Raw genomic sequence first — 27,587 nt, forward strand, 5'->3', positions numbered from 1 at the left:
CTGAACCCAGGAGGTGGAGGTTGCGGTGAGCCGAGATCACGCCATTGCACTCCAGCCTGGGTGACAAGAGCGAAACTCCATCTCAAAAAAAAAAAAATACTTTTAGATAGAATCTTCAAAGATATACCTACTTTAATTTTGACTCAAAACTGACTATCCTGTTATGGCTTAATCATGGCATCTCACTCAGAAGAGGCATCCCTAAAAAGGATACAAAAGCCCCCCGCAACCCTGCCCAGAAATTCAGTTTCCTCCAAGGATATGTAAGAAAGTAAAGACTCTCATTGTTAGCACGGCAGCTAAGACAAACTCTCCCGAGAGCTGGCGAGGTCATACAAAAGGACACTTCATGCTTCAGAATCCTGGGAAGCTGGCTAACTGCCAGGTATAAGCTCAGCATCTTGGGCCCCAGGCTGATGGAAACCAAAGAGCACATTTTCACTGATTACAAAGCCAAGCTCTTTTGACTTAAAAGAAGATGAAGGAGAGTCTTATGCAGGGCAGGTGAGCCTCAAAATTGGGGATCAACCTGAGAGGGTTCTTGGCTTCATCCAGGAAAGAATTCAAGGGTGAGCCAGTGGTGAGAGAAAGCAACATTTATTGAGCCAGTGCTGCTCCTTGCAGAGCAGGGCTATCCATAAGCAGTGCACCCAGAGTCAGCAACACATTAGCTGTTGGCAGCTGTATTCATACCCACTTTTAATTATATGCTAATTAAGAGATGGATTATTCAGAACATTCTGGAAAAGGGGCAGAGAGCTTCCAGAATCATTATGGTAACTTCCAGGCCATTATTATGACCCGTTGTCATGGCATGTGTAAACTTCCATGGCGCCATGGGAATGTCTCTATGCTAATGAGTAGTAAGGGCAACTAGAGGTCACTTTCATGGCCATCTGCTTATTTTGGCTGGCTTCTTCACTGCATTCTGTTTCAGCCACGTCCTTTCAACCAGATCAGCGGGGTCATGACCAGAAAACAAGTCCTGCCAGCCTCCTACCTCAAATCTAATTAGAATTTTCCTCATGACAACCCACACAAAAGACAAAGATAAGAAAAAGAAGGACTCCTGGGAGGCTGTGGATCAATTACCAGTGGATATCCAGAAGCACATTCACAAGACTTGCAATTCAAAGAACCAATTTTTACAATTTTTTTTCCTGTCAATTGAATTTGGGAAGGAAGGAACAAGCAAAAATTGTTATCTTCTTCTTCCGACAGCACACTACTGACAGAAATCCAGGAGAGCTAACCTTGGTAAGATTTGCTACCTTCTTCCATCACTCATCAGGCCCCTCAGGATCCCATCTGCAGGCTCCAGAGGGAGTCAGGGGTGCCCAGCCTAATACGACGGGACGAGAACTGTTGGGACAGAAAAATACTCCTTCACCCTTTTAGGGTCCCAGGTGGGTCCTAGAATGAAATTGACATAACATAGATGAACAGGAGAAAAGCACAGTGCAAATTTTACATGGCATAGGAGCCTCATAAAGAAATAAAGACCCAAAGAAGCTGTCTGAGTCAGTTAATTCTATACCAGTTTGACAAAGAATAGTAAACTGTAAACAGGGGCTAGGGTGGTTAACTGTGTAGAAAAGTAGCCAGCGTGGTAAGAGTTACTTGAACAGGCTTGTTTGTACAGAAATTGTTCCACTTCAACTTTCTTGTCCTTGATGATAAGAACCTTGCCTGTTTTATCAAAGTGTAGAGAAGACATCTTTCACATGAGAATTTCATCTTCTGCTTTTAAAAAAATAAAGTTCAGACTGATCTCCTTGCACCTGCTGCTCTTCAAGTGAAGTGTCTTTAACTGAAATAGTCAACCTACCAAAATAGAATATTTTAGCCCCTTCAGGAACGTTGGTTTTTGTTTATTTCCATGCATTGCTTTTATAATTATAAAAGCTTGTTTTATAATTATATAAAAGGAGACCTGGAACACCAGCCTTCTGCCCTCCACATACAGGAACTGCAGACACGGCAGATAAGGCAGAGCTGGAATGCTTTGCTGCCAGCTGGACCTTTGACCCAAACTCCAGTGTGACTGTTTCCAACACTCGCTCAACTGGAATGCATCAATGAGGCTCACTTTCTGTCCAGATCACGGAATCTGCATGAAAAGAATCAATACAGTCCTATTTTTCTCACTTCTCTCTCTCTCTTAATTCTTGGATTAAAGAAAAACATAGCAGAACCTGATGGTGCCCAGCTCAGATCCCCTCTGAAGCCTTTTACCAGCTCGGTGCATCCAGCCCAGCTCCTGTATGCCTTGCTGCTAAAGGTTTGCCCCCAAGCATTGGGGCCTTCCCTGGAGAGCTGGAACAACTTGGCAACTCATTCCCAGCCCTTCCCATCCCCCCTCAACCCACAGCCAGTGACTGACCAATGTGGAAATACAAAGGCCCAGCACCTGTGCCTTGGACAGTACAAACTCTGAGATATCTCTGCTTCAACACACCACTCAAGACCAGGGTGAGGCTGGGGTGTCACCCAAGATGGCACACTGGTTGGGTCTCTTCTCCTCCACCTATTCTTCCCCCCACCCCCGGTCACCACTGCCACACTGGTACATCTCAGGAGCACTTCCTCAACAAATCCCTTGCATTGAATCCTTGGCTCAGGCTCTGCTTCTGGGAGAATAAGACCTACTGGGGAAAACAGTAATGATGAATACAGTCATGAACCAGACAAAGCAACCCTTGACTTCATGAAGCTAAGGGGGAAGAATTACTATCATTTTATTGATTGGATGCCTGGCACAGAAGGAGGGGTGAGTCCCTACATTCACAGGTGAATTGTTAGGCAAGGCGGGGGAGTTGCTTCAGCCATCCTCTTTGGCGCTCATTCTAAGAGCACTGTTGTGCTGCCTTCAGACACAGAGCCTAAGGAAAACGTGTCCACATTTAATGGCAGGTGGACAGCCAACCTTTGCCTTTGTGCCAAGTCTCCTAAGAACAAACATGCAGAGCCTGCTCCAAGTTGGGCAAAGGTCCAATTCCCTGTCTTCCCCTTAGAAGGTAGTCTCTGGAGACTCTGCCTTGAATAGTAGAATTGTGTCTGAGGTGTTTTTGTTTGTGGGGTTTTCATGTGCTTTCTTTTTTATCTTCCCTAGGAAAAAAGAACTGATCATTGGCAAAAAGCTGAGGATGACAACCTTAGGGGATGAAAGGCTGTCTTTTCGCACCCTTCTGAGCTTTTCTGCCGGCTCCCAGCTGGGAGAAACCAACACGATGAAAGGTAAAGAATACTGGAAAAGAGAGAGGGTGGGAAGAGCCACAACCTCATCCTCCTAGTGGTTACTCTTGAGTCTGATGTGACAAGAAGTCTTCCCAACCAGGTGACCCCATGGGAGCCTGTCAGTATGTCACCCCACGACCTCACTGAGTAATCACAATAAATCGAGGGTGTAGATTGTTTTTCCTGTTTAGAGATTACAGGTTGAAATGCAAGATTAAAAAGCTTGCCTGAGGTTGCTTAGGTAATAAGATAACCTGGATTAGAACCCAGACCTTCCCAGCTCAAAGACTAAGTCCTTTGTAACTGGACTACGTCTATCACCTGGGCATAATTCCATCTACAGTCTCTCTCTCTGTTACACTGTTTAAGATAAATCCTATGAGGGTTAAATGAGATCAGGCATGTTCGGCACTTAGCCTGGAGTCTGGTGTGAGATAAGCACTCTATAAATGCTACCTAGCGTTGTCACTGCTGTCGATGGTGGTGTTGCCGTTTTTGGTACTGTTTCTGCTGCTGCCGATGCTGCTGTTGTTTTTGCTGTTGTTGCTGCAGGTTATGTTTCTGCTGTTTTTGCTGTTGTTGATGACAATGTTTTTGCTTGTGTTCTTATTATCTTTGACGCTGCTGTTATTGCCATTTTGTGGCAGTTGTTGCTGCTGATGTGTTGCTGTGATGATGCTGTGGACATTGTCACTGTGGATGTTGTGATGACGCTGTTGACAGTGTTCCTGTGGATGCTGTGATGATGCTACTGTGGATGTTTTGTTGATGCTATTAACATTATTTCTGTGGGTGCTGTGACGGTGCTGCTGACATTGATGCTATTGACACTGTGACTGTGGGTGTTGTCATGATGCTATTGACACTGTTACTATGGATGCTGTGATGACATTAACATTGTTACTGTGGGTATTGTGATGGTGCTGTTGACACTTACTGTGGGTGTTGTCATGATGCTATTGACACTGTTACTATGGATGCTGTGATGACATTAACATTGTTACTGTGGGTATTGTGATGGTGCTGTTGACACTTACTGTGGGTGTTGTCATGATGCTATTGACACTGTTACTATGGATGTTGTGATGACATTAACATTGTTACTGTGGGTATTGTGATGGTGCTGTTGACACTTACTGTGTGTGTTGTCATGATGCTATTGACACTGTTACTATGGATGCTGTGATGACATTAACATTGTTACTGTGGGTATTGTGATGGTGCTGTTGACACTAACTGTGGGTGTTGTCATGATGCTATTGACACTGTTACTATAGATGCTGTGATGACATTAACATTGTTACTGTGGGTATTGTGATGGTGCTGTTGACACTTACTGTGTGTGTTGTCATGATGCTATTGACACTGTTACTATGGATGCTGTGATGACATTAACATTGTTACTGTGGGTATTGTGATGATGCTGTTGACACTTACTGTGGGTGTTGTCATGATGCTATTGACACTGTTACTATGGATGCTGTGATGACATTAACATTGTTACTGTGGGTATTGTGATGGTGCTGTTGACACTTACTGTGGGTGTTGTCATGATGCTATTGACACTGTTACTATGGATGCTGTGATGACATTAACATTGTTACTGTGGGTATTGTGATGGTGCTGTTGACACTTACTGTGGGTGTTGTGATGATGGTGTTGATGTTTCTCTGATACTGTTATGTTGTTGGTGATGTTACTGTGGAATAGTGATGCTCTAGACACTGTTTCTGTAGATGTTGTCTTGATGCTGCTGCTACTATTACTGTGGGTGTTGTGATGGTGCTGTTGACATTACTATGGGTGTTGTGATGACGCTGTTGATGCTTCACTGTGGATATGGTGATGGTGCTGTCGCATTGTTACTGTCAATGTTCTGGCTGATGTGGTTGACGGTGCTATTGTTGCTATTTTTTTCCTGTGGCTGAGATGTTAGTGTATTATTGTTACTGCTGTTGTTACTGCTGCTATGCTGCTATTGTTGATGTGATAATGCTGTTGATGTTATTAATGTTGATGTTGTTGTTAATGATGTTGGTGTTAATATACCCATCCCGATTCACTGCTTTTGTTACACACTTCCAAACCAAATTTAATTTAGGCATAACTTACTAGTCACACAAGGATATATGTATAGCCTATCCCTCATGTTTCCACAGAGCCTGAGAATGTCCATTCCACTCTCTGGGAGAGACTTTGAAAGCCATCGATAGCCTTTCTTTGCCTCCTCGCTTAATGGGGCATGCTTCTCTCAGCCGTCCCTTTCAGAAACATATGCTGGCCAGTGGTACATGTGACTGGGAGAGTGAGTTTCCCTCAATCAAGGCGTTAAGTAGGAGGAGACCCATGTGGCTACCCACCTCAGGTGCCTGGGTCCGTTCAGCCTTTTAGCATGATAATGTCATCCCCATCTGTCTTGCTCCTGTGTCTAATTGGTTCAAAACTGGGAGATGAAGAAAGAGGTGCCATATTTACCTCTAAGACACCAACAAAGTCTTCATGATACACTTCAATTCACTTTTTACCTCCCCAAAGAATCCTTTCCTTATTTCTACAACCCAGAACAGTCTCAGTTGCCTATGAATTTTTATAGCAGTTTGCTATTTACCCAAATGCCAATAAATATTGTGAAATATGGGAACCTGGCTAGACTGTGAGCTCCTTCAGACTAAGAACGTATCTTAAACATTCTCTCACTTAATATGGTTCTAGACACATAGTAGGTTCCCAGTAAATGCTTGTAAAGTGAAATACATTGGGAGCTTCATACTTAGGATTGGTCTCATGTGGCTGAGCTTTTATGCCATCCTACATTTTTGAATAGACAATATTAGTTGGAAATCTGTGATCCAGAACTTATATATGATGAGTGAATGCCCTTGATGGTATGGAAATGGGAAGAACAGATTAAGTTCTTTAGTTTTTAAGACCCGTCAGTTGATATTAACGTCTTCTCATTACATGTAACTCAATAAAAGTGTAAGTCATTACCTGTAGAGGCATTGGGATGGATGCCAGGCTTCCAAAATTGAGCATAAAATCCAAGAGGTTTCAAAGTAGCCATTCTCTGATGCTTCTTTCACAAAACACATTGTGTCAGCAACCTCAAGGAGTCATGGGGCCTGAGGAGGAGCCCGTGAACCTTTTCACAGAATGAGTGTGTGGCTTTGTACAGTGCTTACCCCCATCCAATATCACACAGATATAAAAGACCCAGGACTCAGGCCCTTGAAGTGTGACTGAGCCCACATGTTCTTACAGGTGGCACTGGGAGCCTCTGTTTTCATCAGCTCTGCAGCCCACCCCGTCTTCCAGCAAGGAGGGGTCAGTTGTGTCCTTCCTTCTAGAGCTGACTGTCCTTGTTCTCTCCCCAGTGGCTACTTAAGTGAGGCCACTGCTGCCTCTGCACTGACCATCTGGCAGAGAGAGCTTAGCTGCTCATATTTGTTGGCTTTAAGACGTCATCAAGCATAGCCCCCAGGATGCCCAAGGTGAAGAGCATGGATCGAATCTGTTTCCTGGGCTGCTTGTCTTGGGTGGGAAGCCAAGCGTGCAAGCTGAACAGGGATGGGACCAGAGATGGCCAGCACTGGCAGGCAGTGTGGTGGACTCTAACGCTTGAGTCTCACTCCATACTCTACCCTGAAATCAGGAAGGGGCTCTGATTCTCCACTGCGGAGAAGAGGAATAAAGGAACCAAACCTTGTTCGTTCATTCATTCAGCAGATCTTCCCACCATGTGCCCGCTTTCCAGATGCTAGAACATGTCACCGACAAAACAGACAGAAATTGTTTCTCATGGAGCTGTGTCCTTGTGGTGGAGGGACACAGGCAACAAATCAGCAAATAAGCAAATGACAGTACGTGGCAAGCTGATGAATGCCAAGGAGAGAAATCAATGAGGGAAAGGGACAGGGGTGGGGGGAGGAGGTGGGGTTGCAATTTTCAAAAGAGCAACTAGTGAAGGTCTTGCTGAGATGGTAACATTTGAATAAAGACTTCAAAGCCACATGAGGCCGAGCAAGGTGGCTCATGCCTGTAATCCCAGCACTTTGGGAGGCCAAGGTGGGCGGAACACAAGGTCGAGAGATCGAGACCATCCTGGACAACATGGTGAAACTACATCTTTACTAAAAATGCAAAAATTAGCTGGGCATGGTGGTACATGCCTGTGGTCTCAGCTACTCAGGAGGCCGAGGCAGGAGAATCTCTTGAACCTGGGAAGTAGAGGTTGCAGTGAGCCAAGATTGCGGCACTGCACTCTAGCCTGGTGACAGAGCAAGACTCTGTCTCAAACTGAAGAAAAAAAAAAAAGCCACGTTGGTGTTGGAGGAAGAGCATTCCGAGAGAGAAAGCAGCAAAATGCAAAGGCCTGGAGGCAGCTGTGCTCCTGGGAGCTCAAGGAACAGCAAGGGTGGAAGTGGCTGGAGCTGAGCCAGTAGGGATGGGATGGGAAAAGAGGTCAGGCAAAGAATGGGTCCAGTTGGGAGGAACCTGGCCTTCTCTCTGCCTGGGATGGGAAAGCTTAAAAGGCTTTGAATAGAGGAAGGACATGCTCTGGTTTCCACGTTCCAAGGACTGGAGAGATTGAGATGCTTGCCTCACACCCTGCAGCCAGTGAGGGGCAGAAGAGCGAGCATCTAGCTGTGAAGGGGAGCTTGATTTACTGCACCACCCCTATGTCTGCCAGAGTTTGTTTACTGGAGTCCACATTGCTGCTAAGAGAGCTGACTGCCACAACAGTGTGAAAAATAAGACAGGGCATGGGGAAAAGAGGGGTGGCTGTGTGCTAATTCAGGAAAGGGGACAAATCCCAAAAGGCCTATTGGGGAGGCTGAGGCGGGTGGATTAAGAGGTCAAGGGATCGAGATCACCCTGGTCAACAAGGTGAAACCCCGTCTCTACTAAAAATACAAAAATTAGCTGGGCATGGTGGCGCGTGCCTGTACTCCCAGCTACTCGGGAGGCTGAGGCAGGAGAATTGCTTGAACCCAGGAGGCGGAGGTGGCCGTGAGCCGGGATCCCGCCATTGCACTCCAGCCTGGGTAACAACAGCGAAACTCCGTCGCAAAAAAAAAAAAAAAAAGGCCTATTGGAAGAGGTGATATTTGAGCTGAAACCCAAATGGTAGAAATCAGCCAAGGAAATACACAGAGAGCAGAGTGTTCAGAAATAGATGGTGCAGAGGTCCTGAGGCAGGACCCCGCTCAGAGTCCCAGGAGAGCAGAGAGAAGACAAATGTGGCGGAATTGCCATGAGCAGTGGGGAGATGAGGTCACCGAGGGAGCCAGGAGGCAGATGCTTCACGGTCTCACAGGCTCCGGTAAGGAATTTGGATTTTATTGTTAAGAATGATGAGAAGGCACTCGAAGATTTTAAGCAGGGAGGGATTTACATTTTCTATTTTATTTTATTTTATTTATTTTTTTGAGACGGAGTCCCGCACTGTCACCCAGGCTGTAGTGCAGTGGCGCGATCTTGGCTCACTGCAACCTCCGCCTCCTGGGTTCAAGCAGTTCTCACAGGGTTAATGTGACCTGTGGGGATTTTTTGTCAGAGGATTGTGATGAGCGCGAACAAATTTTCTATGACCTTGTTAGGGGAAAATAATAAGCTCCTGCTAATGTATCAAATTACCATGCTTGGGCTTCCTGTTCAGAAACCTCAGCATCTCATCTCCACGTAGGCTGCGGAGAATTACTTTTTAGATGCAGTTGCATTGAGCGAAGGAGGTTCTGTGGCCTCTAACATCCCCACTGGGGGAAGAGCTCTGCTATCCTGGTTTTTCTCTGCAGTTCACGGTGGTCTGGCACTTAGCATAGCATCTGAAGAAAAAAAAAAAGCTGGATTTCTATTTGAATGAACAAAGGAAATGGTTAGTGGCCATAACACAAGGGTTTTCTCTCATGTCTATTTTCTAGGGAAAAACAGGAGAATTTTTAAAAAATGTGTCTCTCTTTTTGGGCTGGGCACGGTGGCTCATGCCTGTAATCCCAGCACTTTGGGATGCCGAGGTGGGCCGATCATGAGGTTGAGAGATCGAGACCATCCTGAAACCCCGTCTGTACTAAAAAAACAAAATACAAAAATTAGCTGGGCATGTAGTTCCAGCTACTCAGGAGGCTGAGACTCGGGAGGCAGAGTTTGCAGTGAGCAGAGTTCGCACCATTGTACTTCAGCCTGGCCACAGAGCAAGAGTCCATCTGAAAGAAAGAAAAGAAAGACAGAAAGAGAGAGAAAGGAAGGAAGGAAGGAAGAAGGGAAGGAAGGAAGGAGGGAAGGAAGGAAGAAAGGAAGGAAGGGAAGGAAGGAAGGAAGGAGGGAAGGAAGAAAGGGAAGGAAGGAAGAAGGGAAGGAGGGAAGGAAGAAAGGAAGGAAGGAAAGGAAGGAAGGAGGGAGGGAAGGAAGGAAGGAAAGAGAAAGAAAGAAACTTGTCTCCCTTTTCCTTTTGACAGCTGTGAAGAAGGTGCAAGTTTCAAAGGTGTCACTTTGCTGACGAGCCTTAAGTGATGGGCAGTAGGCAGAGGTTCCCTCAATACCCGTTTAAAGACATTAAGGACCCCCCCAGACTCCTCAAATAATACCGTATCCAGAATGAATGTGCACATCCCCTGGCTGGTCACCTGCAACGAGGACCACCCATAGCCACCTCCACTGAGCACAGACATCACAGCTCCCACTCTTCCTCTTTCTTTAAGAGGCACTAATCCCACCATGGGGACCCCGCCCCATGAGAAGTTTTGTAACTCACTTTCTCAGTTTCCCTCGAGATTCAGGACAGGTAGGTGAGTTGAGCCTCACGAATCAGATGCACTCACATAACCTCACCACCCCCATGGTCTCATCTAAACGCTATTGCCTCCCAAAGCCCCATCTCAAAATCCCATTGCATTAGGGGCTAGGGCTTTAACATATACATTTTTGGGGAGGGGAACACAGTCATTTAATCCAGAGCAGAAATCATAAGGAGGGAAAATTTCCAAATATAGTCAGACTATTCCAAAAGCAAGATAGCCCCAAAGATAGCCACACCCACTACAGCCTTTCTCTTCTACATCTGTCTCCCACACAGTGTCTGGCACACAGCAGGGGCTCAGTGAGTGACAGCACCTCCTTTCTCTAGCTGTGCTTCCCTGTTTAGCCTCTGCCCATCTCTACCTACAGCTCTGTCCCTTGGATTCCTGTACTTGAAATTTTTTCCCATGGACCCTTTCACTACAACCAGCACTTTAAAAGAAAAAACAATGGAATACAACATGCAAAGTTCACCAAATCCAGCTTTAGCACCAATTTTAAACATAGATGCATGCAAATATATTTCTAAGATATTAGTCTCCAAAACTGTGGGTATTGACACTCTTATCAGAACCTAGTGTCCTTCACTCAAGAGATGTTTAAAGAGCTTATTTGTATTTCTTGATTTCCACTTAATTAATGTGTTTATTTATGTCTTTTGTTTTGTAAGAAGTACATTTAATAATTTAGAAGCAATAAGGCAAAATATTTTTACATAAAAATTTAAAGACATTTGCATGACAAAAAGCATGCAAATTAAAGTGACAAACACCACACTGGAGAAATATTTTTAATTTAAATTACAATAAAACAGTCATTATCCCTAACATATAAATCTCTGTAGCATTTCCTAAAACTGTAGGAGAAAGAAAAGCCCTAGAGAAAAATAAGCTAAGAAGTAAATAGACAATTCACAGAAAAAGAAAAAGCATCTTAATTGTATGAGAAGATGATAACCTTCTCACTGAGAAAGGAAAATCAAAACCAGCTTAAGACTGTCAACAAGCACAGAGTGATAAGGACCAGATTTGTCTTCCCACTTGGAAAACATTTTTAAATGGACAAAAGGTGCCAAACAATAGTTTTCAAGATTTGGATGTTAGACAACAAAAGCAAGTGACCCCAAAAGGCAGGAGAGAAATGAGTTGAGCCTAGCGTTGCCCCACTTTCCGCCTTGAGAGACTTTCCAGGCACAGCTGCAGGGACGGGAACCCAGGCAGAGAATTCCAGGGAGCAGTGATCAGCGCTCATAGCAGAATGGAAATAGTGCTGTTTCCAGCCAGCCAGACTTGAAGACCTTGTCAGTCAGGGGTCATTTGGTAGAGGACTCAGAAAGATCTTGTCTCAGTAGTGGGGAATCATTAGTCATAGACTAAACATCTTAAAGAATCATAAAAGCTAAATGCAAAAGGATCAAGGTATTTCCACCTTCTTAACTGCATACCAGAACATAGCCCAGTAATAGTGACAAGAATACAAAAATACTCAGCACCCAAAAGGCCAAAATGATTGGCATTCAATCAAGGAATACCAGGCACGTAAAGAAGCAGGAAATATGGTGCCAAATAAATAAGAAAATAAATCAATTCCACTCAGTCCAGAACTGATACTATTGAAATTTGTTGGTGTCACTAACACATTTACTAGAGAGAAATTTCTGGCACTAAATCCTATGTTTAGAAAAGAAGTCTCAAGTCTACGACTTCAGATCCCCCTTCAAGAAAGAAAGGAGAGCACCTTAAACCTAAAATAAGCCAAATAAAAGAAATAAAAACAAGCAGATATCAATGAAATATAAAACAGAAAAACAATAGCATCAACGAAGCTAGAAGTTGATTCTTGGAAAATATCAGTAAAATTGATAAACCTCTAGTCAAACTGATCTGGAAATAAATAGAAAAAAAAAGAAAAAAGAAAAGAAAAGAAGGAAGGAAGGCAGGGAGGGAGGGAGGAAGGACACAGAATACCAGCGTCAGGAATGAAGGAAGTGGCATCACTATAGATTCCACAGAAATTAAAAAAATAATTAAATATTATGAACAGCTTTATGCCAATAAATTCAACCTCTTAGATCAAATGAACAAACTCCTTGAAGTGCATACATTACCAACTGTTATTCAAGAAGAAACAGATGTGATCTACTCAAAAAATATAACTTTTAGTTTAAAATCTTCCAATAAAGAAAATGCCAGGCACCAAAGTTCACAGGTGAGTTTGAACAAATATTTAATGAAGAAATAATACCAATTCTTCTCACACTCTTCCATAAAAGTGAAGTGAGAATATACTTTCCAACTCATTGTATGAGGCCAGAGATAGCCTGATTCCAAAACCAGACAAAGACATCCCAAGAAGAGAAAACCAAAGATCAATGTTCCTCATGAACTTAGATGCAAAAGTTCTTAACAAAACTTGAGCAAATACAAACCCACAATAGATTGCAGAAAAGAATAGTTTATCATGGCCAAGTTGAGTCTATCTCAAGAAGGCAACGTTGATTTAATATTTTTTTCTAAAATCAATCAATGTTATTTATTCTATTGAATGATGAAAAAGTAAAATATTTGGCCATCTCAATGGGGAAAAAGCATTTTACAAAATCTAACATCAATTTCTGATTAAAACCATTGACAGAGTAGGAATGAAGGGAAACTCTTCCATAAATAAAGGTTCTCCATGAAAAACCCACAGCTAATATCACACTATGCTGAGCAACCAAATCAGAAACTAGTGGGTTATATTCGCTCCCAGCAACTCATTAAACATTGTCCTGGAAATTTTAGCCAGTAAAGTAAGGCAAGAAAAAGAAATGAAAAGCATCCAGATTGGAAAGGAAAATGTAAAACTGTCTTTATTCAACAAGACCACGGTTGTCTACAAAGAAAACCTGATAGAATCCACAAAAACAGCCACTAAAGCTAATCGGTGAGCTTAGAAAGCTTGAAGGATTCAACCAAACCAACAGAGATCAATTGGATCTCTGTACTTTAGCAATGAAAGACAGAAATGGGAACTTTAAAGGCAGTATGATTAACAAGAGTATTCCATTACTTAATGTTTATGGATAAATCTGACAAAAGTACACTGAAACTATAAAACATTGCTGAGAGAAAATTTTAAACACTTGAATAAATGAAGAGCTTTCCTGTATTTGTGGATTGGAAGAAACAATATTTGTTAAGATGTGAATTCTCCCTAAACCGATCTGTAGATTGGACACAGTCTCAATCAAAAACAGCAGGATATTTTGGTCAAAATTGATGAGCAATTCTAAAATTTGCGTGGAAATGCAATGGACCTATAATAGCCAAAACAATCTACTTTGCAAAAGAAAAAAAATTACGTACCTAACACAACCTGATTTAAGACTTACAAAGCTACAGTAATCAGGAAATGGTGCTATTGGTGTCAAAATAAACAAATAGATCAATTAAACAGAAAAGGGATCTAGAAATACACCCACTCATATGTATATGGCTGATTTTCAACCAAGGTGGAATTCAATTCAGTGGAAAAAATAGTCTTTTCAAAAAATGATGCCGTATAATTGCATATGTAAAAGAAAAAAAAGAGAAATGAACTTCGATCCATAGCTCGCACCACATACTACAAAAAACACTTTAAAATGTGACCTTGAGTTGAGCAAATATTCTTTAGACACCGTGAAATCCATAAAAGAAAAAGTTTCCAGATTGGACTTAATCAAAATCAATACTCTCTGCTTTTCCAAAGATACTGTTGAAAGAATGAAAAGAAAAACTGCAGAAGTGGAGAAAATATTCCCAAACCATATATTTGACAGACTTTGTATCTAGAATATATAATGAACTCTCAAAACTCAAAAATGAGAAAATAAACAACCCAAAAGATCTAACCAGACACTCAACCACAGAAGACATGTGGTTGGCAGACAAAAACATGAAATCCGAATTAAAACTGCAGTGAGAAATCACTGCTGGCTATTAGCATAAGTACAATTTGACAGGCTGACCACCTTCAATGTTTGTGAGAATGTGGAGGAACCAGAACTCTCTTACATGGCTAGTGGACTGGAAAACAGTGCAAGCACTGTGGAAAGCTGTTTGACAGATTCTTATAATGTTTAATATACGCCGTCATATGTTCCAGCCATTCCACGCAGATATATGTCCAAGAGCAATGAAAGTTTATGTTCACACAAAGACATACACAAAACGTTCACAGCAGCTTTATTTGTGATGGCCACAACCTGGACCATCAACAGGTAAATGTGTAAACAATTTGTAATGGCCACAACCCAGATTTCCGTCAACAGGTAAATGTGGAAACAATAGTACCTCCATACTGCTCTGTGATTAAAATAATGAACCATTGATACATGCAACACATGGATGAAACTCAAAATAATTATGTTCAGTGAAAGAAGTCAGAGTGTGTGCTGTTTGGTTCCATTTATGTAAAACGCTTCAAAATGCAAACTAATCCACAGTGATAGAGCAGGTAAGCTGTTGCCTGGGCTTGGGGAAGGGGGTGCCCTAGAGGGAGGAATTACCAAGGGTCACAAGTAAATTTTTGTGGAGGATGGAGATGTTTGCTGTCTTGATTGTGGTGACGGTTTCACAGCTGTATCCATATGTCAAAGCACACCAAAGTGTACATCTTAAACATGTGCCATTTATTATATCTTAACGCTACCTCACTACTGTTTTTTAACTGCCTTCATGTACAACGTCTAACGCGTCAGATTGCCAGAATTCTAAAACGTGGACACCAGCTACTGCTGGCAAGCTTGTGGGGAGGCAGAGCTTCTTTTCACAGAAGCCCTTTAGATTTTAGACTCCCTCCCCTAACCAGGGTCTAAGCGTTGCCCGTCATTGCACACTCATCCATGCTAATGAATTTTTAAAGTTTAATTTTAGCTTTTCCAGCTGCCTCTGACCTTTCAGACAGCAGAGTGTTAGTCCGACTATAGTGATAACATTGCTCTGTAAGAATGCAGATTTTGAAGGGAGGAATCAGGGTGTGCAAAAAAAAGAAGGAATTTCATGTATTCACTCATTTGCATTCATTCCACAACTATTTATTGACTGCCTGGTGGGTGCCAGCCTCTGTTCTAGGCACTGAGGACGTAGATGAAAACAAGCCCAATGAAGTCCCGGTTCCCATGGAGCTGACAGCCCAGCGCTGGGCTGCAGACAATAAAAACTATCAAATCAACAGGGAGCGCATCCAGTGGTGACAAACTGAGGAGGAGGGAAGCTCAGAGGGAGCTGTAATTTTAAAAAGTGGGGTCAGGCAGGTCTCCGTGAAAGATGGTGTTTGAGCAGAGACTTGAAGAGCGAGTGCTGGAAAAAGATGATTTAGAAGGGCCGAAAACAAGCTTCTCTGAAAGCACGCGGCTTCCTTTCCTTCTGGACACATTTGGAATATGCAGCAAGGACTGCACATCTTCATGTCTCAGCCTCTCAACCTTTCCACCATGGCTTGAAGCGAGGTTTGTGATGCCTGTGGGTGTGTTTGCCACTGTAGGCTCAGCGTCCCAGGCCTTGCAGTGCCTCTCACCAGCGTGGCGATTCCAAGCAGGTCAGTTCACATCTCTGAGCCTTGTTTTCCTTTTCTGTAAAAATAGATCATTAGGAATTCACTCAATCATTTGACCAATATGGTTTGAGCAGTTATGTGGTGGGGCCCATGCTAGGTACTGGGACATAGTGGAGAAGAGGACACAGTCTCTGCCCTCACCGAGTTTATGTCCAGAGCAACAGACTGAATGTGTGGGCCGCCCTCCCCAAATTGAATTTATATGTTGAAACTCTAATTTTAATGTGATGGTTGTCAGGAGGTGGCCATTTTGGTAGGTGGTTAGATTGTGAGGTTTGGCCCTCATGAAGGATGAGTGCCCTTATAAGAAGCCAGAGAGCCAGTTAGCCCTTCCTGCCATGTGAAGACAAGATGAGAAGCCCGGCTGCCTGCAACATGGAAGAGAGCCCTTCCCAGTACTTGACCATACCATCGCCTGATTACCTGTTTGCAGGCGGGGTGTGATGACTCACACCTGTAACCCCAGCACTCTGGGAGGCTGAGGTGAGAGGATCATTTGAGCCCAGGAGTTTGAGACCAGCCTGGGAAACATGGTGAAACCCACCTCCAGAAATAATGTTTAAGAAATTACCCAGGCATAGTGGCTCACGCCTGTGGTCCCAACGACTCAAGAAGCAGAGGCAGGAGGACCACTTGAGGCTGGGAGTTTGAGGCTGCAGTGAGCAGAGATGGTGCCACCGCACTCCAGCCTGGGCAACAGAGTGAGACCCTATCTCAAAAGAGGAATCCTCACTTGCTAATGCCCACAGCTTTGATGGGGACCTCCTAAAAAAGCCAATAGGCCCAACCCTCTGGGACCACCCATCACTCAGCCTTGTCATCTGAAGAGGATGCAGGTTAATGGAGTAGCCTGTCCAAGTTCTAAGCCTGGTTCTATAACCTACACACTGGAGAGTCTGTGCCCAGTATTTGATGATCGTGCCTCAGTTTCCCCATCTATAAAATGGGGATGATAATTGTAGCCCCGACCTTGCAGAGCTGTTGTGAGGCATTCACAGTTATTACACATAAAGTGCTACTCACAGTCCCTGCAACAGGGTCAGTTGTCAGGATTGGCTCCTCCCAGCCATCCTCATCACGAGAGCTGTGGCGCCTGCAGCTGCACTTGTGGGAACAACAGCAGCTCTTCCAGGCCCTTCTGTGGCTTTCCAGGGCCCACTGCCAGGTTCAGCAGCATCAGTAACCAGCAATTTTCTCTTCCCTGCAACGTAAACAAGTCCTCCCACACTTTTCCCCTCCACCCACCCCGTTAAGTGAAGCGGGCAGAGCAGAATTCTGTGTTTTCCTGACTTACTATTATGCGAACAGAGGCTCTGAGGATTGGAGTGCTCAGTCCAAGGTAACTCAGCTATGTTTGGGACAAACTTGCAGATAAATGATCATTTTTCAGACATCCACACACTTAACCCAATCTCTGAAGTCCCAACCAGTACTACTGCCAGAAGGTCTCCTGGTTCCCTGGCCTGGAACAAGATATAATCCTGGTCTAACCAAAGTCTCTCCCACCCTTACCCCCATCGTACCATCACCATCCACCCCAAGCCAGCAGGAGCACTCCATAACCACACTCTTCCCTTCTGAATGACAGTGAAGATCAGGGTTAAAATCTCAGCCACTAACTTCCAAAATAAGCTCTTGAAATCTGTAAGAGACACAAGTTTGAAGCCCAAAGCTTTCAATGTCGAGGCTAGCTTTACAGGGTTCAAAGTGTTTCACACATCTAGGACTTGGTGGAGGGTTCTTAGTATACAGATTATACCACAAATAACAAAATTGGCAAAAAATGTATATATTACGAATAACTGACACAAGAACAGAAAACCAAATACCGCATGTTCTTGCTCACGAGTGGGTGTTGAACAATGAGAACACATGGACACAGGGAGGGGAACATCGCACATTGGGACCTGAGGGGTGGGGGCTAGAGGAGGGATAGCAGGGGGTGGGGGGATTGGGGAGGGATAGCATTAGGAGAAATACCTAACGTAGATGACGGGGCGATGGATGCAGCAAACCACCACCATGGCACATGTATACGTATGTAACAAACCTGCATAATCTGTACATGTACCCCAGAACTTAAATTATAATAAATAAATTAATTTTTAAAAATGCATTATGAATAAAAACCAGTTTTCTAGCCCAAAAGGAGGTAAGGTGCCATAGGGACGAGGAAGAGAGGAGCATTGGGAGATGACCTGCAAGCAGATGTCACTAAGTGGGGCTTCTGGAAAAGCTCTTCAAAGGGAGCTGACATAGCTATTAGAGTTTACTCTTCTGCTTTCTCCATCTGATGGCAGCAGCAGCCTGTCTAGAGTGGCTGCTGCCACCACGCTGTCTGCAGAAGGGAGGTACAGCCAGGTCTGCAAACTACATGCAGCTGGTGGGAGCCAGGGACAAGTGGGAGCCCTGCCCTTCTGGATTGGTGGGCAGGAGCTGCCCTGGGTGCAGCCATGGCTACCCAAATTGTGGCTGTGGAACCAGGCCTCCCACTTCATGGGAGGAGTCCTGCCCCTGTGGGCACAGCTACAGCCTCCCAAACACAGCTGCAGACTCAGGAGTCTCTGCACTCTTGGGGGTCTGGGAAGGCCCCCATGCCCTTGCAGGCTCAGAAGTGCCTGCTCCCACTGCCTGGCTTCTCCCTGTTGTTAGTGCCTGCTCTGATCTCAGAGCAAAGTCAGGGCCAAGTTGCAGCTTGGCTGGGTGTGCACACACTTGGGGCAGTGTTGACACATCAGCCCCCCACAGCCTCAGCCCCCACAGGACTTTGGGCACCAATAAGCATATGAGGGAAGCCAAAGGGGTGCTGAGGGTAGCTCAGCATGACCTGCAGGTGCCCCTTGGCATCTACCGCCTGGGCATCATGAATGGCAGCCCAGGAGGCAGAGAGGTTCCTGGGTGGAAGGGGGCAGATCCCCAGTGAGGACCCACCTTCAGGGAGTGAGGATCTGAAGGCTGGGGTCCAGGTTGCCAGTCCCACCGTCCAGAGTGGGAACTTGTGGTGCCTTTTCCAGGTCATTCACGGACACCCATGGACCAGTTGGCATGCACTTCCTCCCTGAAGCCCCAGGCTCAGCCAAAGCTGATTTTGGGATAACCAGCTGCAGAGAGGAGCTGCCCACTCCAGGGCCTCTTCTCTGCTAAGAGCTGAACACTTGATGTAACGAGCTGCCTGCAGAGAGGAGCTAGCTACCCACTCCAGGGCCTCCTCTGAGCTATTGTGTCAATAAAGCTCCTCTTCACCTTGCTCATCCTCCACTTGTCTGCATACTTCATTCTTCTTGGATGTGGATAAAACTTGATACCTGTGGAATGGTGGGCTGAAAGACCTATAACACAAACAGGGCTGAAACACACCCCTTGCTCGCCATGTTGCAAGTGAAGGGGAGTGAAGAGTTGCAGCCTTTCAGTGAGCCCAGACCTGGGAGCTGCTGAGCCAAGGCTGTGACTTCCTCTTTGGAGCCCAATGGCTTCTGGAGTCTCCAAGTTTCCGTGTGCCACCACATTCCCTGGTGGTAGTCATGGAGGCTGCCTCTGGTGTACCTTGTCCAGCCACAGCCTCACAGAGAGCTGGGGCCCATGTGCTGACACCTGGAGCTGCCTGCCTCACTACAGCAGCTGGTGTGCCTTACTGTGCGCAGTGGCTGGACCCCTTGCTGGCTCACTCACACATCCCTCGCCATTCCATGCCTTGCCTGCCCTTGGCAGACATGGATCTAGGCTTGTAGCATGACTGAGCAAGCCTCCCAGGAGAAGTGGGAAGAATAAACCCAGCAGGCCCAAGCAAAACTTGGGAAGAGGTGCCACCAGCCACAGAGGTTTCCAGCCAGAAAAGTGACACCCAAGATCCCTCAACACTTCCCTTCACCTGGAATGGGAAAGAAATGATGGAAGTTGCAGCAGCCACCTTGAAACCATGAGACAACCTTGAGGGTGGAAGCCATGCACCTAGGATGGCCAAGCAGAAAGGTGGCATAATGACATTGTGGAGCTCTTCTCCAGCCCACACAGCCCACTTCTGAGTTGTGTGTCACATGTGAGAAAATTAAACTCATAACTTATTTAAATCACGACTATCTAAGTTTTTCTTCTACATGCAGTGGAACTCAATGTTTATCTGATGCAGAGAGTGTCTGCAGATCACTCAAATCTGCTCAATCATAGAAAAGTATAATAATTGCTGAGAGTTGTTCTGTGGTTATTATTGTTATGTGAAATGGGTTTTAGATATTCCTAAGCCAGAAATATGATTACAAGGTAAAATATGAAAAATTATTTTCTCTATTTCAAACCTGTGATTTCAGATATCATTTTTTGTACTCTTATCTGATGACAAAGGAAATAGAGATTCATTTACACAAATTTGGAAGCTACTGGAAGGCATAAAGGAAAAATTTTTTTTAATTACCTGCAGACACTCCAGGAATAACCAGTGCTAACATTTGATCTATTTCCTCAAGTTACTTTTATTTATATGTACTCATTTACTAAGAGTCCCTTCCTTCCCTCTTTCCTTCCTTCCTTCTTCCTCCCTTCCTCTCTCCCTTCCTCGTTATTATTTATATGTACTCATTTACTAAAGCAAGAGTTCTTCCTTCCTTCCCCCTTCCTTCCCTCCCTCCCTCCCTCCCTCCCTCCCTCCTTCCTTCCTTCCTTCCTTCCTTCACTAAATAGAGAGTGATTGAAAGATTAAAGGCTGGATACTATTATTTAATACTGTCTCTTTTTTATTACCATTATTTACTAAAGCTTTCTGAGATCATCAAATATTCAACTTTGAAACTGAATAGCAACAATAAAACAAACATATAATTTTTATATTATCTTATATTGTTATAATTTCAATATAATTTAATCAATGATGCAACACAACTAACCATCATTGATTAGGAACTTAACCTTACTGGGTACCTGGGTATGGGAGTTTTCTATTTTATTCCTCACAATAATTGTAAGATGCAGACTGTTTGATGTCCTCCTTCAACAGGTGAATACAATTAGTAGTAAAGAGGTTGAAGAATTTGTCCAGGGTCTCCCAGGTAGTCTAAGGACCTATGCAGGGCTGTCCCCTGACAATGCCCACATGTGCATCTCCCATTCTGCTACACAGATTTTCTTCGTAGTGATTAAAGCATTTATCCATTTTCCAGTTGTTGTGCTCAGCATTGGACATTAAGTCTTTCTGAACTTCATGATCAGCTTACTTGGCCAATAATACAGTCTCCCATTTTACAAATGAGAAAACTGAAGCTGTGAAAGGTCAAATCCTCAGGGAGTGACAGAACCTAGAATGAACCCAGAACTCTGATTGCAAATACCAAGGACTTTGAGATTTTTAATTAAAGTAATGCATGTCCAAAGCTTAAAGGCAAAAAACTGAGTGAATTTTAGGGCATAAGACAACAGACCCTGCTCACTCTTCCTTATCCCTTTATATGGACTTGTGTCCCTACTCAAATCTCATCTTGAATTCCCATGTTGTGGGAGATAATTGAATCATGGGAGCTGGTCTTTCCTGTGCTGTTCTTGGGATAGTGAATAAGTCTCATGAAATCTGCTGGTTTTAAAAATGGGAGTTTCCCTGCACAAACTCATTTTGCCTGCTGCCATCCATGTAAGATGTGACTTGCTCCTCCTTGCCTTCTGCCATGATTGTGAAGCCTCCCTAGCCATGTGGAACTGTAAGTCTATCAAACCTGCCTCTGGTATAAATTGCCCAGTCTCAGCTGTGTCTTTATTAGCGATGTGAAAATGGACTAACACAGTAAATTAGTACTGGGAGTGGGGTGCTCTGAAAAGATACCCAAAAATGTGGAAGCAACTTTGGAACTGGGTATCAGACAGATGTTGGAACAGTTTGGAGGGCTCAGAAGAAGACAGGAAAATGTGGGAAAGTTTGGAACTCCCTAGAGACTTGTTGAATGGCTTTGACCAAAATGCTGATAATGATATGGGTAATGAAATCCAGGCTGAGGTGGTCTCAGATATAGAAGAGAAACTTGTTGGGAACTGGAGCAAAGGTGACTCTTGTTATGCTTTAGCAAAGGTATCAGTGGCATTTTGCCCCGGCCTTAGAGGTTCGAAGAACTTTGAACTTAAAGAGATGATTTAGGGTATCTGATAGAAGAAATTTCTAAGCAGCAAAGCAATCAAGAGGTGCTATAAAAGGCATTCAGTTTTAAAGGGGAAATGGAGCATAAAAGTTTGAAAAATTTGCAGCCTGACAATGAGATAGAAAAGAAAATCCCATTTTCTGAGGAGAAATTCAAACCAGTTGCAGAAATTTGCATAAGTTACAAGAAGCCCTATGTTAAACTCCAAGACAATGGTGAAAATGTCTCCAGGGCAAGCCAGAGGTTTTCACGGCAGCCCCTCCCATCACAGGCCCAGAGGCCTAGGAAGAATTAAGTGGTTTTATGGGCCTGGCCCATGGCCCCCATGCTGTGTGCAGCCTAGGGACTTGGTCCCTGCATCCCAGCCACTCCAGCCGTGGCTGAAAGGGGCCAACATAGAGCCTGGGCCGCACCTTCCAAGCCTTGGCAGCTTCCACATGGTGTTGAGTCTGTGAGTGCACAGAAGTCAACAATTGGGGTTTGGGAACCTCTGCCTGGATTTCAGAAGTTGTATGGAAATGGCTGGATGCCCAGGCAGAGGTGTGCTTCAGGGGTGGGGCCATCTTGGAGAACCTCTGCCAGGGCATTGTGGAAGGGAAAAGTGGGGTTGGAGCTCCCACACAGAGTCCCTACTGGGGTATTGCCTAGTGGAGCTGTGAGAAGAGGGCCACCACCCTTCAGATCCCAGAATAATAGATCCACTGACAGCTTGTGCCATGCACCTGAAAAAGCTGCAGGCACTCAATGTCAGCCCATGAAAGCAGCCAGGAAGGGGACTGTGCCCTTCAAAACCACAGAGATGGAGTTGCCCAAGACTAGGGGAACCTACCTCTTGCATCAGCATGATGTGAGACATGGAGTCAAAGGACATCATTTTGGAGCTTTAAGATTTGATTTGACTGCCTTGCTGGACTTTGGACTTGCACTGGGGCCGGTAGCCCTTTTCTCTTGGCCAATTTCTCCCATTTGGAATGGCTGTATTTACCCAATGCCTGTACCCCATTGTATCTAGAAAGTAACTAACTGGCTTTTAATTTTAGAGGCTCATAGGCAAAAGGGGCTTTCCTTGTTTCAGATGAGACTTGGAATTACGGACTTTTGAGTTAATGCTGAAATGAGTTAAGACTTTGGGGGACTGTTAGGAAGCTACAGGTGGTTTTGAAATGAGGACATGAGGTTAAGGAGGGGCTAGGAGAATGATATGGCTTGGCTGTCCCCACCCAAATCTTATCTTGAATTCCCATGTGTTATGGGAGGTACCTGGTGGGAGGTAATTGAATCATGGGGTTCTTGTGAAAGTGATTAAGTCTCATGGGATCTGATGGTTTTAAAAACAGGAGTTTCCCTGCACATGCTCTTTTTCTTTGCCTGCCACCATCCATGTAAGATGTGACTTACTCCTCCTTGCCTCTGCCATGATTGTGAGGCCTCCCCAGTTGTGTGGAACTGTAAATCCATGAAACCTTTTACCTGTATAAATCACCCAGTCTTAGTGATGTCTTTATCAGCAGCATGAAAACAGATTAATATACCCCTCAATTCTTTTTCCAGAAACAACTACTTTCAATAGTTTAGCCATTTCGTATGATTTTAACATTTATATTTCTAAAGGAACATTTTCAACTTCTCAGTGTTTTGTTATTCATTTTACATACTGACCTTCTACTCTGGAGATGAGGACTAAACTCTACTTCTTATATGTATGCGCGCGCATGCGCACACACACACACACACACACACACACACACACACACACACATTCTTCTTGTCTCTCCAGAGTGGCAGGGGCAGAATCTACACTCGCAACTAGAGAGCTGGCCAAATTATAGACAACAGCTATTCTCAGACAGGCAACAGATGGCACAGAACTGTGAATAAATGAAACAGAATCACAGTTGCCTTTAGTGTTGGGAGGAAGTTTTGTTTTTTTGAGATGGAGTTTCGCTCTTGTTACCCAGGCTGGAGTGCAATGGCGCGATCTCGGCTCACCACAACCTCTGCCTCCTGGGTTCAGGCAATTCTCCTGCCTCAGCCTCCTGAGTAGCTGGGATTACAGGCACGCACCACCATGCCCAGCTAAGTTTTTGTATTTTTAGTAGAAATGGGGTTTCACCATGTTGACCAGGATGGTCTCGATCTGTTGACCAGGATGGTCTCGATCTCTTGACCTCGTGATTCACCCGCCTCGGCCTCCCAAAGTGCTGGGATCAGTTTTAAGGCTACAGATCAGGGAGGGGAAACCCAAACAGAGGAGTTGAGGAGACAGATAATGGACTGAGACAACTACAATTTATGAGACAGAATACTGAAGAGGAAGCAGAGGTAGAGAGAGAAAGAACACTAGATAGCAACAGAAGGGCGTCCAAAAGTCTTCAAGTGATGGTCTGTGCATACGATGAGGAAACTCTCAGAGCAGGAAAAGAACCATGAAACAGTAGTTCCAAGCAATTCCCAAAGCTCACAAAGAGCCAGGAATATTTCATCTCCCCTCTGGCATGTGATAGATTAGCTAGAGTTCTCTGATAGATATTGCCGGTAGTGGTCGTTTCTCACATTGCTACAAAGAAATACCTGAGACTGGGTATTTTTTTAAAGGAAAGAGGCTTAATTGGCTTATGGTTCCACAGGATATACAGGAAGCATGATGCTGGCATCTGCTTGGCTACTGGGGAGGCCTCAGGAAGCCAAATCATGGCAGAAGGAAAAGGGGAAGCAGGTATGTCTCACATGCCAGGAGCAGAAGCAAGTGGAGTTGGTGGGGGTGGGTGCTACATACTTTTAAACAGATCTTGTGAGTACTCACTCACTATTGTGAGGACAGTACCAAAGGGGATGGTGCTAAACCATTCATGAAAAACCTGCCCCCATGACCCAATCACCTTCCACCTCCAACACTGGGACTACAATTGAACATGAGATTTGGTGCACGCAGGCCCAAACCGCATCATTGCCTTAGTACTGGGAATAAATTAGCTCTGGACGTAACAAGACAAGGCTCAAAACCAAGTCTCAGTAGATCCGTAGAGACGGAAAGTCTCTAGGGCTGGAGCGGGAGAAAGCAGGAACATGAAGTTTTGGGGGAGTGACTATAAGCAGATACTAGATTTTTGGAGAAATAATAAAATGTTTCTAAAATTAGATTATAGTTACTATTGTACAACTCTGTCAATATACTAAAACTAAACTGTTCACTTTAAATAGGTGAACTCCAGAATATATAAATTACATCTCAAGCTTCTAAAAGAAAAATAAAGCCTTAAACCATTCAACCGATCCTAACTGACTTCACAGCATGCCAGAACAAAGTCTATTTACAAGAATCCAACAAAATCCACACCCAATGATGAAAAACTGCCATGTGTGGCATGCAATAAAAAATCCCCAGGCATGCAAAGAAGCAGGAAACGATGACCCACATGCATGAAAAAAAGTTCATCAAAAATAACTGACTTGGAAATGACAGAAATGAAAGAACTCATAGGTGAGGACACTGCAACAACCAATCTGCATTGCCATATGCCAAAACCGGGGGGAAAAATAGGAACATGACGATGAGAGAAATGGGAAGCAGAAAAAGGAATCACGCCACTTCCAGTTTCAGTCCGAACATGTAAAGAGCTGGGAAGTTGGTGCTCCCACTCATAGGACAAGGAAAACGTTGAGCAAATTGAAAATCAGTGGCTTTTCCTGGATCCATCTGAGAACTGAGATCACAAAGCCAACCACTACCTCCCCATCTGGAAAGACAAGCTCGCCTGTAGAGTCACAGCTGAGACCTGCTTACCTGAATTGAGAAGTGGCTGAAAGCATAACCAGTAAGAAAACTTCATGGTCACGTTGATGAATTGCTGAGGGCTGAAAGTGTGCTTGGGTAACCTGCCCTATAAGAAATGATAGAAGTTCAGGAAGAAACTCTAAGGGCCTAGAGTCTTAGGCGTCCCTCAGTCTTTGGTTTTACCTACAGCAACCTTACCAGATTCTCGTGATGAAGAGGTAAGAAAGATCCCCTCTTGGCTCTGGAACAAACAGTAGAAAAGCAAGCATTGTGTAATAAGCCTGAAGCATCTGCATGACTGAAACAGACCTTATCCCCTCCCCCCGCCCCACACCATCAAAGGAAAGGCATTTTCCTGGCTCCAGCCCCCTCAGTCTTTCCTGTCTCACTTGAGATAATTGAGAAGAAGCTAAGAAACACTTGTGAAGGTCACAGCCTGGAGACAGAGAAGACTGGGAATACCTGAAGTCTACCATAGCCAGAAGCCCCTCCAGAGTATTTTGAGGCCAATCCCAGACAATGTATAATTTCATCCATAAATATTTGTGTGCATCTCCAAAAGATGAGTCCTTTTTATACAAGCCAACTCTTAACTCCAAGAAAAACAAAAAGTTACACAAGGAAGGAAATGTATTTAATTCAAATGCATTACAGGGCTCAGTTTTAAATAAAAATGTATTTGTTATTAGTTATAATGTTGTAAATGCCAAATATTTACTTAAAATTGTGCTTTAATTGCATTAGATAACTAGAAAGAGGAAGGGTGTGTGTGTGTCTTTGCACAGGCATGTGTATAAGAAAGAGAGTGGAGTCATCATCTCCCTAGTAGGTCAATATATAAAAGGGATAAATAGGGAATAAGTACAGCCACCAAAATCATTTTAAGTATAATTGATATGCTGAGAGAGATAAAATAGAGTAAGATAAAATGATTAATCAAAACCAGAGAAAGCAGAAAAGGGAAGGGGAGGGAAATAAGCAATTCAGCAATGAATGGAAAACGCTTGCAAACACGGCTCATATTAATCCAACTATATTAATAAGCACTTATAATGTGAATGGACGAAAAACAATTAAAGATAGAGATTGTCTGAGTGGGTATTTATAAAAGATCCAAATATATGTGGTCTACCAAATACCCACTCTAATGATAAAAATGGAGACAGGTTAAAAGTAAATGGACGGAGAAAGATATGCCTTGCTAACACCAACTAAAAGAGAGCTGGGATAGCTATATTGCCTCCAGACAAAACAGACTTCAGAACAAGGAAATTTAAGAAGGATAAAAAAGTGAAGATGCGGTAAAGGGACCAATTCATCACCATATATAAGGCATAATGTGATGGAACTGCAAGGATAAATAGACAAATCCACTACTATAGTTGGAATCAGTAAGAACATAGCTGGCAACAGCACTGTCAATCAACTTGATCTAACAATTATAGAATAATCTCTCCCACAGGTACAGAATATACAATCTTCTCAAGTTTGCATGAAATATTCACCGAGATAGAACACGTAATGACACACTTACAATAATAGAAATTATACAAAATATGCTCCAGATCACCATAGAATTAAACTAGAAATCAATAAAAGAGAAATAAATAGAATATACCATAATATATGCAGATTAAATAACACATTTCTAAGCAACACATGAGACAACAAAGTCTCAAGAGAACTGTAAAAATATTTTGAACCACATGAAAATGAAACTACAGCTTAACCCAGTTTGTGTAATGCAATGAAAGAAGTGCCTAAAGGGAGGCTTATACTATTAAATGCACATATTGGAAAAGAAGAAAGACCTCAAATTAATAATCTAAACTTCTACCTTAGGACACTAAAGAAAAATGAGCAATTTAAGGCTAAAGCAATCAGAAAAATATGATAATAGAAAATAGAGCAAAAATCAGTGAAGATGAAAATAGAGAAAATTCTGTGAAACCAGAAGCTGGTTCTCTGAAAACGTTAAGTATAATTGACGGAGAGCTGAACACACTAACCAAGAAAAGAAGAAAACATGCAGATTACCAATATCAGAAATGAAAGAGCAGTCTCATTACTGATCCCATGGACAGCAT

The 27,587-nt window shown here is 43.7% G+C and overlaps 1 protein-coding gene across 1 annotated transcript; it reads left to right on the forward strand.

Annotated features, from left to right (window-relative positions):
• Positions 1-850: 850 nt before the first annotated feature.
• LINC01587 (long intergenic non-protein coding RNA 1587) lies at positions 851-27,125 on the forward strand. The gene is given in 4 exon segments (XM_008993609.5): positions 851-1,257; positions 1,967-2,472; positions 3,113-3,237; positions 24,927-27,125. Coding segments are annotated over 2 exon segments (348 nt in total). The 5' UTR covers positions 851-1,025; the 3' UTR covers positions 2,083-2,472; positions 3,113-3,237; positions 24,927-27,125.
• Positions 27,126-27,587: the final 462 nt, after the last annotated feature.

The sequence above is a fragment of the Callithrix jacchus genome, chromosome 3 (assembly GCF_049354715.1).
Source record: "Callithrix jacchus isolate 240 chromosome 3, calJac240_pri, whole genome shotgun sequence".
In the NCBI taxonomy this organism is placed as follows: domain Eukaryota; kingdom Metazoa; phylum Chordata; class Mammalia; order Primates; family Cebidae; genus Callithrix; species Callithrix jacchus.